At 47.2% G+C, this 18,321-nt stretch overlaps 1 protein-coding gene across 3 annotated transcripts in view; it reads left to right on the top strand.

The window, feature by feature from the left end:
• The window catches only part of CNTN6 (contactin 6), a 207,244-nt gene that overhangs the window by 163,930 nt on the left and 24,993 nt on the right, over positions 1-18,321 (top strand). For 2 of the 3 annotated variants that reach the window (XM_064156175.1, XM_064156174.1), the window contains exons 12-13: positions 9,086-9,213; positions 17,985-18,160. In XM_064156175.1, the coding sequence (XP_064012245.1) occupies positions 9,086-9,213; positions 17,985-18,160 (304 nt within the window). The remainder of the gene's footprint in view (positions 1-9,085; positions 9,214-17,984; positions 18,161-18,321) is intronic. The other variant, XM_064156176.1, reaches the window with a different exon arrangement.

Here is an 18,321-nt window from a genome sequence, read left to right as displayed (position 1 = left end):
CTTCATCTCTTTGTAACTCCTCTTACCTTAAATACCTTTTATTTATTGCTCAAGTTCTTTTTTCAACTTCCAAATGGAAGCAAGACTATTCTTTGGGGGGGGGGGATATTCCTTTTTTCTCTCTACATCTAATTCCTTTCTTTCCAAAAGGGGGAGAGGGGAAGGCATCATAGAATCAACCAGGTTGGAAGAGACCTCCAAGATCATCCAGTCCAACCTAGCACCCATCCCTGGCCAATCAACCAGACCATGGCATCAAGTGCCTCATCCAGTCTTTTCTTGAACACCTCCAGGGATGGTGACTCCACAACCTCCCTGGGCAGCCCCTTCCAATGCAAATCACTCTCTCTGTGAAGAACTTCCTAACAACATCCAGCCTATATTTCCCCCAGCACAACTTGAGACTGTGTCCCCTTCTTCTGTTGCTACTTGCCTGGGAGAAGAGGCCAACCCCACCAGGCTACAGCCTCCTTTCAGGTAGTTGTAGACTATTCATGTATTGTTCTGTTAGGTATTTGAGTCTCTAAGAAGCTTAAATTAGACCAATACACCTAGGGATGCATCTCTCAGCACAGGGATACACCTGAGGACAGCATTTCAAAGGCAGGCTTAAATGTGAAGCAAGATTTGCAAACGTTCCTCTTCTGCCTCTGCAATTCTCTTTGCATTAATGATGCATTTCTTCCCATCTCCTTGCAGCAGCCAGAAGAAAACACCCTCATTGAGAAGTGCTGGTGATAAAATAGTTGATTCAATTGACTGGGTATCTAACACCTGTGTCCTGAGTAGCTCACATCTTTTTCCCTCCTCCTGCTTGTTTCACAAGGATGAGTTCGTCAGATCTGCCGCAGATCTTTTGCTTTGTATCCCTTAAGAGGCACTCACCTAGGCAGAGCAGTCCAGTTTTCCAAGCAGACAAAATGTTCTACTTGGGTTCTATTGGGCAAGCTAAACTTTTCTGCCTGCCATAGTGCTTGGCACTACCTTGCCTTCTGATGCAAATGCTAAAGGTTCTATTCTCTAGCCTAAATTGTTGTCAGAAGTAACAGTTTTCAGTAAGCCTCCCAGCAGGTGAGATGAGCGTTTCACAGCTTGCTTTTCAATCACCTTTTAGAGCCTGATCTGGAGCCCATTAAAGGAGATATTTCTCCTGCCTTTAGCATCACAGTTCCACTATTTGAAAGACAAAGGGAAGAGGATAGAGTGCAGCTCCCTGAACTCACCCATGGGGTGAAGTCATGAATCATAGAATCAGTCAGGGTGGGAAGGGACCACAAGGATCAGCCAGTTCCAAGCCCTCTGCCATGCCCAGGGACACCCTACCCTAGAGCAGGCTGCCCACAGCCTCATCCAGCCTGGCCTTAAACACCTCCAGCCATGGGGCCTCAACCACCACCCTGGGCAACCCCTGCCAGCCTCTCACCACTCTCATGCTCAATAACTTTCTCCTCACATCCAGCCTCACTCTCCCCACCTCCAGCTTTGCTCCATACTCCCCAGTCCTGGCACTCTCCAAGAGGCTAAAATGTCCCTGCCCAGATTTTTTGTAGGCCCCCTTCAGATCCTGGAAGGCCACAAGAAGGTCACCTGGGAGCCTCCTCTTCTCCAGACTGAACAGCCCCAACTCTTTCAGCCTCTCCTTACAGCAGAGCTGCTGCAGCCCTCTGAGCATCCTCGTGGCCCTGCTTTGGACACTCTCCAGCATCTTCACATCCCTCTTGTCATAGGGGCTCCAGAACTGGATGCAGTACTCATGGTTCTCAGGAAGTTTATACCAACAGGGTTGGTATTTCACATTGCTCCTTTTATCCCCCATGCTTTTGACATGCATCCTCTTGATTTTCTGCTGTGCTCTGCTTTCTCATCCCTCTCCTGACATGAGCCTCAGTAGAGCTGGAAATCACTTTTTGGTTTGGTTTTCTTTTTTTCTTTAATTCCTTTCCCTGTTAACCAATTTCTCTGCAGTCCTTTGTGCTTTTACATAAATTCTGCCTGAGTCTCTTATTTATTGCTAGCTCCCTAATTGTCTTCAGGTAGCCTGACCTCTGTTTCAGACAACTCTGAAGCTTTTATTAGCTCCTGGTCTCTCTTTCCTAAGCTGGTTTTGATCCACTGAATGAGCCATTCCATCCTCAGCCTGCCCAGCCATTGAAATATTGTTTCAGAACAAGCATTACTTCAGATCAAGCATTGCCTCGTCAGCTCTTGAGTGGGTACAAACTGCTCTTAGTGGATAAATCAGGAGGCTTCAAATTATCCAATTCTTAATGAAGAACACAGAGCAAGGCAAGGTTTATGAGGAGCAGCTGAGGGAACTAGGGATGTTCAGCCTGAAGAAAAAGAGGCTGGGGGAAATCTCACTATCATTGTATCAACCAGGTTGGAAGAGACCTCCAAGACCATCTAGTCCAACCTATCACAACCTATCATTGCTCTCTACAACTCCCTGAAAGGAGGTTGGAGCCAGGTGTGGGAGCTGTCTCTTCTCTCAAGGAACAAGCAATGGGAAATGGCCTCAGGTTGCACCAGAGGAGGTTTGGGTTGGGTATTAGGAAACATTTGTTAAGTAAAAGAGTGGTCAGGCATTGAAGAGGCTGCCCAGTGCTGCAGCTGTTAGCAAACATGGAGATGTGGCCCTTTGGGACAGGGCTCACTGGGCATGGTGGTGTCAAGCCAATGGTTGGACTTGCTGTATTTAGAGGTCTTTTCCAACCTTAGTGATTGCCTGCAACTAAACTTCAGTGAAAAAGCACTAGCCAGAAAGCCATCAGGGCCTGAGCACAGAGCCTCTGCATTCAGTGGATCACCTCTTTATCATTCTGTGTCTTTAAGGACTAATTTTTTCCAGTCTCTTTATATAGGTCACTCCTGAGGAGCAGGGTTGTCTGCTTTTGCCTCATGCACACTTCTGGTTTCTGATTTGTACCTAGAGCTCATAGGTGCAGCTGCAATAAAAATAACAGAGCATCAATATTTGATGGTGAGAAAGACACTACAGAAGCTTGTTAGAACTTATTACTCAGGTCCCCAATTTATGAACATTTTCTGATTCACACTTGAGTCTCCTTTGATACTGTTTGATGAAGCCACCATATGTTAGATACCCAGTCAATTGAATCAACCATTTTATCACCAGCACTTCTTAATGAGGGTGTTTTCTTCTGGCTGCTGCAAGGAGATAGGAAGAAATGCATCATTAATGCAAAGAGAATTGCAGAGGCAGAAGAGGAACGTTTGCAAATCTTGCTTCACATTTAAGCCTGCCTTTCAAATGCTGTCCTCAGGTGTATCCCTGTGCTGAGAGATGCATCCCTAGGTGTATTGGTCTGATTTAAGCTTCTTAGAGACTCAAATACCTAACAGAACAATACATGAATAGGATGCCTCCCCCTCTCCCCCTTTTGGAAAGAAAGGAATTAGATGAAGAGAGGAAAAAGGAGTAAAAAACCCCCAAAGAATAGTCTTGCTTCCATTTGGAAGTTGGAAGAAGAACTTCAGCAATAAATAAAAGGTATTTAAGGAAAGAGGAGTTACAAAGAGATAAAGGGAAGGGAAACAAGGTACAAAAATATATATACAACTAGATTGATGGCAAGGGATGGAGGCAGGTTCAGGAAAGGGTGGTCCCACCATGTGGTAGGATGGCCACATGGCAAAACAGGAGCAGCAGGAACAGGGGTGGTGCTAGCAGGCAGGCAGGGAGGGCAAAGAGAGAAACAGAAAGTTCTGGTTTTATAGGGGCTAGACAAGAAGTTGGAGTGGGCTAACCACTACACCTGGGGTCAGGTTCAGCCACCCCCAGGAGGGTTAACCCTTTACGAAGGGCCAGCAGGAGGAGGGAAATGATCCCCCCCTGCTGAGCACCGATGAGGCTGCACTTCAGACACGGGGTTCAGTTTTGGGCCCCTCAATACAGGCAGGACACTGAGGGTCTGCCACATATCCAGAGAAGGACAACAAAGCTGGGGAAGGGTATGGAGATCAGGGCTGGTGAAGAGCAGATGGCAGAACTGGCATTGTTTATTCTGCAGAGGAGAGGGCTGCTCTTTACAGCTCTCTGAAAGAAGGCTGGGCTGAGGTGGGAGTTGGGCTCTTCTTCCTACCATCAGGTGACAGAAGGAGAAGAGATGGCCTGAAATTGTACCAGGAGAAGTTTAGGTTGGAGACTAGGAATAATGTCTTTCCTGCAAGAGCTTTTTGCCATTGGAATGGGCTGCCCAGGGAGGTGGTGGAGTGGCTGTGCCTGGAGGTGTTGAAGCAAAGCCTGGCTGGGGCACTTAGTGCCATGGTCTGGTTGATTGGATAGAGTTGGGTGCTAGGTTGGGCTGGCTGAGCTTGAAGGTCTCTTCCAACCTGACTGATTTATGATGGTGGATTCTATACACTTGCTGTCATGCAAAAAGCAGAGCATTTATGAACCCTGGATTCAAAGTTTTAATAGATTTTGAGCATCACCCTCCCTCTTCATGTGACTCCTCAGCCAGCTGCTCAGGATCTTAGTGCCATGGTCTGGTTGATTGGCCAGGGCTGGGTGCTAGGTTGGACTGGATGAGCTTGGAGGTCTCTGCCAACCTGGTTGATTCTATGATTCTAAGAATGCTCCAGCATTGAACAGGCTGTCCAGGGAGGTGGTGGAGTTGCTGCCCTGAGAAGTGTTCAAGAGACCTGTGGCCATGGCACTTTGGGATACGATTTAATGGCCATGGTGATCTCAGACTTGAGGGTTGGACTCAAATGTCCTAGAGGTGTTTTCCAACTGGAGCAGTCCTGTGATTTTGATGAAGAGCATTGGGAAGGCAGCAGCAATGCTCAATTCTTTCAAGCTTACTCATCCTTCCTCATCTATAAAATCTCATTTAGTTGCTGTATCATTACATTGAAGACTGTGCTCTGCTGCTTCGTATTTTGCTCCTCTCCAGTTTAATGTGGCTATGTGATGGATTATGAAACCCAAACTTATTTTCTCATTGTGCTACAAATTGCACATGAACAACTGCTGCAGTACCTGGTGATTATTGCCAAGGAAACATAGATTTTTCATTCAAGCCTAAATCCCTTCCCCTCTCAGTTCCACACCCTAGTAACAAAGTGCTTGCCACCATGGGGACATTTGAGCTTTACTCATAACTAAATGATTGAATCATAGAATCACAAACTGGTGTGGGTTGGAAGGGATCTTTAATGCTCATCCAGTCATAGAATCACAGAATCAGTCAGGGTTGGCAGGGACCACAAGGATCAGCCAGTTCCAACCTACCCTACATCAGGCTGGCCAGAGCCTCATCCAGCCTGGCCTTAAACACCTGCAGGGATGGGGCCTCAACCACCTCCCTGGGCAACCCATTCAAGCCTCTCACCACTCTCATTCTGAAGAACTTCCTTCTCACATCCAGCCTGAACCTACTCACCAGTCCAACCCTCACATCCAGCAGGGACATCTGCAACTAGAGCAGGTTGCTCAGAGTCCCAAACAACCTGACCTGGTGTGATGATTTGGGTGCTACCCACCCCCCTACTCTTATGAAATCACCCAGACTAGACTCAGCTGGTTGGAAGTTAAGGGTTGAAGCTTTATATTCACAGCTTAGCACAAGATACAAGCAGATAGCTACAATCTATACAGCTATAGACAGAAACAGACAAGTTAAAGGTAATACAGAATCACAGCAGCCCTCCCAGAAACCAAAGTCCCCAGGAAGGACTCACAACCACCCTTCCCCCTCCTGTCCACCCCTCTACCTTATCCCAGACTTTGCTTTATGTTCAAGGTGAGTTTTGGATCAGCCAGGGGGATTAGAAAGCAAAAGGATTAGTTACACAGAAAGCAGGCCAGGGAGAAAAGTGCAGGCAGCCAGAGACACACAGCAACTCTGTTATCTCTGTTTGTGTTCTTGCTCTTATCCATCCCAGCAAGCCTATGAGTGTGTAGCCATCACCACTGGTTCCTTTTCATAGCCTAGCATCTCATTCTTCTCACCAAAATATTCCAGCTAGGCTCAAACTAGCACACCTGGAATGGTTCCAGTGATTGGGCATTTCCCACCTCTCTGGGTAACCTGGGTCAGTGTTTCACACCCCAACCCCTCCAACCCCTCCCTCCTCCCTCTCTAAATCTTTCTGTAGTCTAAATCTCCCTTTGAGTTTAAACCCATCACCTCTTGTCCTGTCACAGCATGCCCTGCCAAAAAGTCTGTTCTCAGCTTTCTGTTCAGCCCCTCTAAACACTGCAAGGCCACAAGAAGTTCTATCTGGAGCCTTTTCTTTTCCAGGCTGAGCAACCTCAACTCTTTTCAGCCTGTCCTCAAAGCTGAGGGGTTCCACATCCACCCCTGCCCTGATCAGAAGCAGATCCTTCAGCCTGGTATGGTCAGATAGGCATGGGAGACAAGAGTTTTGGGTGCCTAAGTGAGAAGACCACCAGAACCCCAAATCTAGAACTTGTTTTCACCAGCTGAGAGGCTGAGAGCATGTAACAGGAGGCAGAAAAAGGTCTAATGCATGTTACACATCTAGCTACAAGCACATAAACACCAGCAGCAAGACACTGTGATGTTTTTGTGTGTTTAATGGCTATGATATTGCTGCCAGCTTCAACTCCTGCTCTTGTTATTGTTCGTTCCCTTTAATAATTCATTGCATCATCCAATCTCGTGTTGTTAGGGATAAATATTAAACACCCAAGCTGGGATGCATGAATTAGGCATTGTCTTTATATAAAAAAAAAAAATAAAGGCTTCTTGGTATTAGGTTTAAATGTCAATTAAAAGAGGATGATAAAAACAGAAGGCACTCCTGTGAGTGGTGGAATGAATGAAGTCTGCTTTCCCGTCGTGACTTACAGCTGGATGCTGTCAAGTGTAAGAAAGAGGCATTTGGGAACAGCTCCTCCCATCTGAGGGTTTCATCTTCATGAAACCTTCAGGAGCTCCATGGCTTTCATAAAAACAGAGAATCATAGAATCAGCCAGGTTGGAAGAGACCTCCAAGCTCAGCCAGCCCAGCCTAGCACCCAGCCCTGGCCAATCAACCAGACTATGGCACTAAGTGCCCCAGCCAGGCTTTGCTTCAACACCTCCAGGCACAGCCACTCCACCACCTCCCTGGGCAGCCCATTCCAATGCCAATCACTCTCTCTGACAACAACTTCCTAACAACATCCAGCCTAGACCTCCCCTGGCACAACTTGAGACTGTGTCCCCTTCTTCTGTTGCTGGCTGCCTGGCAGCAGAGCCCAACCCCACCTGGCTACAGCCTCCCTGCAGGCAGCTGCAGGCAGCAATGAGCTCTGCCCTGAGCCTCCTCTGCTGCAGGCTGCACACCCCCAGCTCCCTCAGCCTCTCCTCACAGGGCTGTGCTCCAGGCCCCTCCCCAGCCTTGCTGCCCTTCTCTCAATACCTTCCAGCACCTCAACATCTCTCTTGAATAGAGGAGCCTGGAACTGGACACAGCACTCAAGCGGTGGCCTGAGCAGTGCTGAGCACAGGAGCAGAAGAACCTCCCGTGTCCTGCTGGCCACACTGTGTCTGACCCAGGCCAGGATGCACTGGCTCTCCTGGCCACCTGCTCGTTGTCCCTCTTCTAAAGTCAGAAATCATCAGAAATGATCAAGAGATTCAATGTACAATCAGAATCATGATGTTTGGAAAAGACCTCTAAAATCATTCAGTCCAACCATCAACCCAACACCACCACGTTCACCTCTGGACCAACACTCACATCACTGAAATCTCCTCCATCTACCTCCTGACCAACACTCACCTCACTGAAATCTCCTCCATCTACCTCCTGACCAACGCTCACCTCACTGAAATCTCCATCTACCTCCTGACCAACACTCACCTCACTGAAATCTCCTCCATCTACCTTCTGACCAACACTCACCTCACTGAAGTCTCCTCCATCTACCTCCTGACCATCACTCACCTCACTGAAATCTCCATCTACCTCCTGATCATCACTCACCTCACTGAAATCTCCTCCATCTACCTCCTGACCATCACTCACCTCACTGAAATCTCCATCTACCTCCTGATCATCACTCACCTCACTGAAATCTCCATCTACCTCCTGACCATCACTCACCTCACTGAAATCTCCTCCACCTACCTCCTGACCATCACTCACCTCACTGAAATCTCCTCCACCTACCTCCTGCTTCTCTTGCTACATCTACCAACTGCCAACTGATGGGTGGAAGAACCAACACAAAATGAACAAAACTTCACAGGATGATACTATTTTCTGTCCCAAAAGTTTGTTTCTTACCTAACTCAGTTTCCATTTGGGAATTCTCTACCTTTGACAGAGAGGTTCAGTGTATTTGTGAAGAAAGTTTCCCAAGCCTGAAGTGTTTCCCTTGTGAGTAAAAGCAAAAAGGTGCCAGGCAGGCAGAGGAAGCTTACCTGTGGATAATATATGCCACAACATAAGCATCCTAAAGCATCTCATTGACATGAAGAAGCATAGGAACAAGCTTAGAAATTCATTTTGGCCATAAACCCCAAGAGTGGCCCTGAAATTGCTATCAAATGCAATTCAGGCAATAGTCTGCAAACTGCTGTAAACAACACAGTGGCTAATAAGGTGGTTTGGAAGGGCCTAAGAGGCAGAGATAGATTTGATTTGGCTCCTTGGCTTGTGGGATAGCATTTCAGCATCTCAGCTAATATCTTTTAATAATCCTGACAAAATTGCAGAGGCAGCTGGGCTCAGACACTACATTAGTGTGGCAGAGGAGCATTGGGAGCAGATGGAAAAAGCCCCCCCCCGTGGTAAAATACAGGATAATTAGCTAACAGGTTGGGGGCTTCTTTCTTTCTCTTGAGACTCCACGTTTTGCTTCAAGAAAGTCAACTGGGTAAGTCACTGATCAGCTCCAGCCTGGCAATTTAGCATTCCTGATAGAAAAATCAATAATAAGCAGAGGTAAAAAGTGGTTGCTAAATATTCAGCTTGCTGGAGGAGAGTTAAAACAAAAGAAGAGTAGAATGGGACTGCTTAAATATTGAAAGTAGCATTTCTGGTACAGCTCCTGTAACAGAAGCCTTCTACTCTTCTCTGCTGCTTGTTTATTTCTGTTCCCCAGGGTCAGCTTGCTCGAGGATGGCAGTCTCAGGCTCTACAACATCACCAAAGCAGATGCAGGGATGTACACTTGCATAGCAACAAACCAGTTTGGAACTGCCAGAAATTCTGGGAACCTGATTGTAAAAGGTACTTTGATATTTCCTTTGGTCTGTGTTTGCTTGGTGAAAATTAGGAATGTTTCTTTGATTCACTGGGATGCCCAAGCCTGTGCCAAGCAGTGCTAGCACTGACAGCAACTCACTGGGATGCCCAAGCCTGTGCCAAGCAGTGCTAGCACTGACAGCTGCTCACTGGAATGCCCAAGCCTGTGCCAAGCAGTGCTAGCACTGACAGCACCTCACTGGGATGCCCAAGCCTGTGCCAAGCAGTGCTAGCACTGACAGCAACTCACTGGGATGCCCAAGCCTGTGCCAAGCAGTGCTAGCACTGACAGCACCTCACTGGGATGCCCAAGCCTGTGCCAAGCAGTGCTAGCACTGACAGCAACTCACTGGGATGCCCAAGCCTGTGCCAAGCAGTGCTAGCACTGACAGCACCTCACTGGGATGCCCAAGCCTGTGCCAAGCAGTGCTAGCACTGACAGCTGCTCACTGGGATGCCCAAGCCTGTGCCAGGCAGTGCTAGCACTGACAGCTGCTCACTGGAATGCCCAAGCCTGTGCCAGGCAGTGCTAACACTGACAGCTGCTCTCTGGGATGCCCAAGCCTGTGCCAAGCCTGAGTTTATGCCTTGAATATTTCTGAAGGTGTTCAAGAAGCACCTGACTGAGGCACTTAGTGCCATGGTCTGGTTGACTGGCTAGGGCTGGGTGCTAGGTTGGACTGGATGATCTTGGAGGTCTCTTCCAGCCTGGTTGATTCTATGATTACAACTGGTATTTACTCTGCAGTACCACTGATAGGGCACAGGTATGGGCTGCAGGGTAATCCTTCCCCTCAGAAGTGCAGCTTTGGCTGAGCTTCTGCACACACTCCAGCTCTGGTCCTAGTTCAGTGATGTTCTGCATGGGGTAGGGGGCATCTGCCCTGGAGTATTCATGGATTCATGGAAAGGTTTGGGTAGTAAGGGACCTCAAAGATCATCTAGTTGCAAACCCCTGCCATGGGCAGAGACATCTTCCAGTATGCTCAAGATTAGTTTGCTCAAGACCTCATCCAACCTGGCCTTGAACACCTCCAGGGAGGGGGCATTCATGACTTCTCTGGGCAACTTGTGCCAGTGTCTCCCCACTCTTACTGCAGAGAATTTCTCCCCAATCTCCAGTCTAAATCTGCCCTTTTCCAGCTCAAAGCATTTGTCTCCTATCACTACATGCCTTTGAAAAAGTCCCTTCCTGGCTTTTTTGTAGCCCACTTCAGGCACTGGAATGCTGCTCTAAGGTCACCCTGGAGCCTTCTCTTCTCCAGGCTGAACAGCCTCAACTCTGCCAGCCTGTCCCCACAGGACATGTGCTGCAGCCCTCTGATCATCTTTGCGTTTTTCACTCCTCTTTAAACCACAGCTGAACACCTGGTGGAACACATTAAAATACATTGATTGCTCCAAGATTTTGGTGTGCTCTATCCCCATTGTTAAGAAGAATTTGTACCAGTTTCTCTCTCATGTGGACTCATCCAGAGCTGGAGGACATGAAAAGAGAGATGGTTTAGATAAACATTTCTAAGAGCAGAGCATGAAATGACTTTGCTCTGATCTCTGATCACTGACAGAAAGTGGGAGGGGGGAAAGCAAAACTGAGGCAATCTTAGTATGCTTTGGCTTTCTTCCCCTCTGTGCTCTGCACTATCTCCACAATGCCAAAGTTTTCTCTCCCAAACATTTGTTGATCTTAAATGAGAACAAGTTAAAAAGTGAAACTTCTGAGCTTACAGTAAGCCTATTGATCAGTTCTGCACAACAGCTAACAGTAATAATGTCTGTAGTTACAAGAGCACATTATTAAATGTAATTTGTAAGGCTCTCTTTTCCCCCCCCCCTTTTCTTAATATTCTTGTTTTCATTGCTTTTGCTCCTGCAGCCTGCAGGCACAACCTCCTCCCTAACCTACTGCACCTGGCAAAGATCTTTTTCATGATCACGTTAGGAAAGTGCAGTCAGCATTGATGCAGTGCAGTGCGTGCTCTGAGCTGATGTTACAGCAGAGCTAGCAATGAATAAAACAAGGAGTTTAGGGTGGAGACAGCTCTGACTTCATTAAGGCTCTCTAGTATTTCACCTAGAACCAGAGAATCAACCAGGCTGGAAGAGACCTCCAAGTTCATCCAGCCCAACCTAGCACCCAGCCCTGGCCAACCAACCAGACCATGGCACTAAGTGCCCCAGCCAGGCTTGGCTTCAACACCTCCAGGGACAGCCACTCCACCACCTCCCTGGGCAGCCCATTCCAATGCCAATCACTCTCTCTGACAACAACTTCCTAACAACATCCAGCCTAGACCTCCCCTGGCACAGCTTGAGACTGTGTCCCCTTCTTCTGTTGCTGCTTGCCTGGCAGCAGAGCCCAACCCCACCTGGCTACAGCCTCCCTGCAGGCAGCTGCAGGCAGCAATGAGCTCTGCCCTGAGCCTCCTCTGCTGCAGGCTGCACACCCTCAGCTCCCTCAGCCTCTCCTCACAGGGCTGTGCTCCAGGCCCCTCACCAGCTTTGTTGCCCTTCTCCAAACACCTTCCAGCACCTCAACATCTCTCTTGAATTGAGGAGCCCAGAACTGGACACAGCACTCAAGGGGTGGCCTGAGCAGTGCTGAGCACAAGGGCACAAGAACCTCCCTTGTCCTGCTGCCCACACTGTTCCTGGTCCAGGTCAGGATGCCATTGGCTCTGCTGCCCACCTGGGCACTGCTGCCTCCTCTTCAGCTCCTCTCTGCCAGCATCCCCAGCTCCCTCTCTGCCTGGCTGCTCTCAGCTGTTCTGTCTCCAGCCTGTGACGCTGCTTGGGATTGTTGTGGCCAAAGTGCAGAACCCTGCACTTGGCTTTGTGCAATCTCATCGCAACCTATCCCATCCATCCCACCTGATGGAGCAACGTGGGGAAGTCCCATTAAAAGATGACAAAAATATCATCTTTGGCATTTCTGAAGTTTATCAAAACCCCGAGTAACAACAGGGTGTAAAAACACTCTTGTTTGCAGGGAACATTTGTTTTTGTTTCCCCTCTGGAGAAGTTTTGGCTGTTCAATTATAGGCCTCATTGCTTCAGCATTATTTTCAACTGAAATGTCAGAACTTGGAAAAGCATATCTAATGTGCAAATTAAGTTTATTGCTGCTCATTGGGTTGCTTATTCTTTGTGTGAGAAGTCTTTATTATACCTCCAGCAGCCTCAACATCTCCTCTGTTTTCTCCTCTGGAATGGGATTTGCCATGTAATGCCTGTCTGCAGTGGCTAAGTGAGATAGATAGATAGATAGATAGATAGATAGATAGATAGATAGATAGAGATAGATAGATAGATAGATAGATAGATAGATAGATAGATAGATAGATAGATAGATAGATGTGGAACTAAGAGCTTTTAAGAAGCTTTTAAGAGTATTTGGGGTGGAAGTCTTAAAGGCAAGGCCATAATAGAAGCAGACAATGTCACACAAATGAACCCACTCCATGTCTGTGGTGTCACTGGACATGAGCAGGCTAAAAGAATCACAAAATTAGCGAGGCTGGAACAGACCTTTGAGATCATCCAGTCCAGCCTATGACCTAACAGCACCACATCAACCAGACCATGGCACTAAGTCCCACATCCAGTCTTGCCTTAAACACCTGCAGGGACAGCAACTTCACCACCTCCTTGGGCAGCCCATTCCAGTGTCTAATTTCCCTTTCCATGAGGAAGTGCTTCCTAACATCCAACCTAAACTCCCCTGGTGCAGCTTCAGGCCATGCCTTCTTGTCTTGGGAGAAGAGCCTGACCCCCACCTCCCTACAGCTTCCCTTCAGGTAGTTGTAGAGCGTGATAAGGTCCCCTCTGAGTCTCCTCTTTTCCAGGCTAGACAGCCTCAGCTCCCTGAGCCTCTCCTCCAGACCCTTAACCAGTCTTGTTGCTCTCCTCTGGACCCAGTCCACACAATAAAATGGATGTTTTTGGTTCTGTTAACTACTAAAAGCCATACCTCACACACAACACATAACAAAGGACACTTGCCAGTCCTTGTTTGCTGGAGGCAAATAGATTCCTGCCAATAAAAGAGCAGACTTTGTATAACAATAACAATTATATGCCACATAGATGATGTGTTGTAAGAACCTTTATGTTCTGATACTCCAAAATACCAGGTCACTGGAGAGGTTCCATACAACACATTCATTTCAAAATCCTTATCTTTTATGCTCCTTAGATGGTCACAAATGAAAGATCTTTGGATTTTTTTATTCCTGCTAATAACTTTCTCTTACCACAATTATGAATCTCTTATTTCTTATTTTAGTCTGGACAAGAGAAGACTGAGAGGGGATTTAATCAATGTTTATGCATATCTGAAGGCTGGGGGACAGGAGGGGGGGAACAGGCTCTGCTCACTGCTCCCTGAGATAGGACAAGCAGCAATGGATGGAAGCTGCAGCACAGGAGGTTCCAGCTCAACACAAGGGGGAACTTCTTTCCTGTAAGGATCACAGAGCCCTGGCACAGGTTGCCCAGAGAGGTTGTGGAGTTTCCTTCTCTGGAGCCTTTCCAGGCCTGTCTGGATGTGTTCCTGTGTGACCTGAGCTGGATGGTGTGGTCCTGCTTTGGCAGTGAGGTTGGACTGGATGATCTCTTTGGGTCCCTTCCAACTCCTGCCATCCTGTGAGCCTGTGAGCCTGTGATTTCTGATCTCTTTGAATGTGTGACCAAACAATGACACAAGAGGTTACACAACAGACCTAACGAGGCACCAATAATATTATTGGAACCTTCTGATGAAGAGAAGTTTCTAAACATTCCCAACCAGTTTCATTACAGCCAACTGGAGCTAATGGCCCCTTCCTCTGCAATAGATGACTGCCTTTGATGGAGGCTTCAAGACAGGATTTTCCTATTCCTATTCTATGGGTTTTAGAATGCAACTATTGAATCTGACTGCAAATTCTCTGCAGCCTTGTTTGTATCATTCTTGCTTAGTCTTACTTTGACCTTTCCATGGAAGTAAATTGATTTTATTTATGGTGTTTTACTTATTTATGGAACGCTGTAATTGTACATGATGCTTTGTAGGAGTCAAAATGCACCCATCCTCCTGAGCAGCCAGCCAGTGCAGAGAAGCAGGAGCTAGAAAAGGAGGTGACACTAAGCCTTATGACAGTAGAAGTGATGAGGGACTTGTGAAGGGTAGATGTTTTAAAGAGATTTTTTGATTGACAGGGAGTACTTGGCAAAAAAACCCCAAACAGTAGTGGCACAAAGTTCTAGTCAAGCTGAGTGAGTCAAGCAGAAAAGGTGAGTTTTATCCCTGGTATAAAAGCCTTGATTTGCAGTTTTGGCAGAATACCCAACTCAGAGGTTATCTCTGGGCTCTCACCAAAGCACTGCAAAGCAGATATACTGAACTCATCTTTAAACAAGACAGTCAAAATAACTGGGAGTGAAGAGCTCATCCTGGCCTGGCTCAGGAGCAGTGTGGGCAGCAGGACAAGGGAGGTTCTTCTGCCCCTCTGCTCAGCACTGCTCAGACCAACCCTTGAGTGCTGTGTCCAGTCCTGGGCTCCTCCATTCAAGAGAGATGTTGAGGTGCTGGAAGGTGTCCAGAGAAGGGCAGCAAGGCTGGGGAGGGCCCTGGAGCACAGCCCTGTGAGGAGAGGCTGAAGGAGCTGGGGGTGTGCAGCCTGCAGAAGAGGAGGCTCAGGGCAGAGCTCATTGCATCTCCCTGAAGGGAGGCTGTAGCCAGGTGGGGTTGGGCTCTTCTGCCAGGCAAGCAGCACCAGAAGAAGGGGACACAGCCTCAAGTTGTGCCAGGGGAGGTCTAGGATGGATGTTAGGAGGAAGCTGTTGGCAGAGAGAGTGATTGGCATTGGAATGGGCTGCCCAGGGAGGTGGTGGAGTCACTGGAAGTGTTGAAGCCAAGCCTGGCTGGGGCACTTAGTGCCATGATCTGGTTGATTGGCTAGGGCTGGGTGCTAGGTTGGACTGGATGATCTTGGAGGTCTCTTCCAACTTGGCTGATTCTATGATTCTATGCACTAGGGAATCTATCCAAGCAACTTCAAGGCTGCACCCTGTAACCACTCTTTACATGTATCTAGATAAAGTTTCACTCCTACTGTCAATTTTAGGCTGGCTGACACATACACACTAAAGCTCTCCTCTTTGGTATAGTTTTTACAAGGCAGGTTTTAAGTAACTATTTGAACCTAACTTCTCCAGTGGTAGTTTTGCCTTGGTTCCTTCCTCCATTCTAACTGAAACAAAGACCCCCTAAAAACTAATATTGCTTGAAGATACCTTAACCAAACAGTCCTCTCTCATTTCTATGATACTATGACCTGGCCAGTGGAAGGCTCAAGGAACATCCTCTTGACCATCTAATTGATTGACATTGTAGGAGAGCCTTGTTAGGGCCAATCCTCCCTATTCCAGGGTCAGTTACACCTTGCAGGTGACAGGAGCTGAGGAGCTGAGTTTTGCAGTGATTTCAGACAAGCCAGTTCCCACTCCCTTGTTCTCCCAGCTCCACTACACAGGTCAGAGCCAGAGGCTACATAAGGTTGGAGACAGCCCAGGCTGACATGCCAGACCCTTCAACACCCTCTTGTAAACCAGGTGTAACCTTCTGCATCATTTATGAGAGAATATGCGTGGAGGCGTCTCTGCTGCACAACTAAAGAGGGAGCAGACAAAACCCAGATGGAGTCTGGAAGAAAGTGAGTCATAAACACTCAGAGCAATGTAGAACTTCTACTTTGAGGTCGATTGTGGCAGCCAGGGGAAGGCTTTGCTTCTCCAATGTTGTATTTCATTGGCTTTAAGAGCTCAAGGCAGAGATGTGTGTGGTTTAGAGGTTTAAAGAAAGAGAGAGTCTGACAAGATGACTCTGAAGGAAGAGCTTGGAGAGCCATAGCAGGCCAGAAGATTGACCTGCTAGTGGGAAGGAGAATCATAGAATCATAGAATCAAGCAGGTTGGAAGAGACCTCCAAGATCATCCAGCCCAACCTAGCACCCAGCCCTAGCCAGTCAGCCAGACCATGGCACCAAGTGCCTCATCCAGTCTTTCCTTGAACACCCCCAGGGATGATGACTCCACCACCTCCCTGGGCAGCCCATCTATCCCAAAAGCAACTTTCCATTTTTCATGTATATCAGGATATTATTTCTTTTTTGCCTCTTTGAACACATGCAAACATTTTTGCAGGGAGTAGACTTTCTCTCCTCCAAGTGTTAATCATGCAGTGAGCACAAGTGCAAGAAGGGGAATCAAGGAAAGAAAACTTTGTGGAAGTTCTCTGCAGTTCCCAGATACTTTTTGAAATTGCCCTCTCAAGTTACCTGTGCTTCACAATGGATTTACTTCATCTGAGATTTATGGAGCCAAGTCTCTTGCCAGCCTGTGCTGAAGTCAGTGGAGTTGTGCCAACAAAAGAGGGTGGCCCTTGAATCACCTGGAATTTATTGCATCTGACACACTGCTTCCAGGGAGAGGAAGAGATTTCTCTAACCTAATGATGGAGTGTCTTTAAGACAGTCATCTGAGGCCCTCACATTCTTTTGCAGTCCTTGACTTCAGGCAGACTGATGGAGCTGCCACAGCCAGAGCTTTGCATGGCTGTGAGGAGCAATCAAAGTAAGCAGAGAAATCTGAGGAGAGATTCAAACTCATTCTGTGGTTCTGTGATCCACATCATCCTTGGGCAACCTGTGCCAGTGTCTCACCACCCTCACTGCAAACAACTTCTTCCTAACATTCAGTTTCAATCTTCCCTCTTCCAGTTTAAAACCATTACTCTTTGTCCTGTCATTACAGGATCTTGTCAATAGTCCCTCCTCAGCCCTCCTGTAGCCCCCTTCAGATACTGCAAGGCCACTCCAAGGTCTCCTTGAAGCCTTCTCTTCTCCAGGCTGCAGACCCCCAGCTCTCTCAGCCTGTCCTCATAGCAGAGCTGCTGCAGCCCTCTCAGCATCTTCATGGCTTCCTCTGGACCCACTCCAACATTTCTATGTTCTTGTTTTGGGGCTCCAGAACTGCACACACTACTCCAGGTGGGGTCTGAAGAGAGCAGAGTAGCATCAAAAACGTGGAGCTTATATAAACCTCTCTCTCTCCCCTTCAGCAAGCTGCCACTTCCCTTAATAAGAGCTGCAACTTCATTTCTTGGAAGGGGTTAAAAAAAAAAAGCTTATAGAAATAGCTTCCCTGCCTGTGGAAGATTCCTTTCAAGCTGGAACATAAGCAACACTGTGGTAAACTACCACTAACATTAATATAGATTAAGGATCTTAGTGCACAAAGTGAGCAGAGATGAGCAGCAATTCTGCTTCTGCTGCAGTTTCTTGGGAGGAAAGTTGGGGTTTTTTTTTAAATTCAAGCTTAAAAAACCCTGGGCATATTTTTAACAGGCTTAATAATGAGGTCTGAGAGCTGAAATCCTTTCTGTTGACTTGGGGCTTTCCAAAGTAACCCAGGGCTAATTTAGCATCTTGCCTCTGACATCTGCTGGCTCTGCCAGGCTCGCAGCGTGCACATTGTGTTGGCACTGCCAACGTAATGGGCTGCTGACAGGTAAGAGTGTTCCCAAACCATCACTCCATTACAGATAATCTGCTCTAATATGGACCATTTGGGCCAATTTTCAATCATTTCCCCAAGGGTACAAAAGCCATTCAAAAGCTACTATTTTTATAAAGCATTTTAATAATAATAATAATAATAATAATAAAAAGGAGGACATTATTATGGGTTGGGGGGTTTTATTTTTGTCTCCACAGAAAGGACTGTGATTACTGTTCCACCTTCTGACATGGATGCAACAGTTGGAGAAAGCATAGTCCTTCCCTGCCAGGTGTCTCACGACCCCTCTGTTGATGTGGTGTTCACGTGGGCGTTCAATGGCAATAGAATTGATTTTACCAGAGGAATACATCACTTTGAGAGAATTGGAAGGGTAAGTTTCTTAACCCACTTAGGGCTTAATGAACCAATTGGCCTGGTTTTGGATGAGCCAAGTATTTATCATCGTTCTTTCAGCCCTATTTCTATCTAACTATAGGTTTAAACTGGCTGAGGGGAGATTTAAACTGGATGTTAGGAAGAAGTTCTTGACGG

Source organism: Pogoniulus pusillus, chromosome 16 (genome assembly GCF_015220805.1).
Source record: "Pogoniulus pusillus isolate bPogPus1 chromosome 16, bPogPus1.pri, whole genome shotgun sequence".
Lineage (NCBI taxonomy): Eukaryota > Metazoa > Chordata > Aves > Piciformes > Lybiidae > Pogoniulus > Pogoniulus pusillus.
The sequence above is the reverse complement of the archived record's forward strand: the minus strand, read 5'-3'. Positions and strand labels throughout refer to the sequence as shown.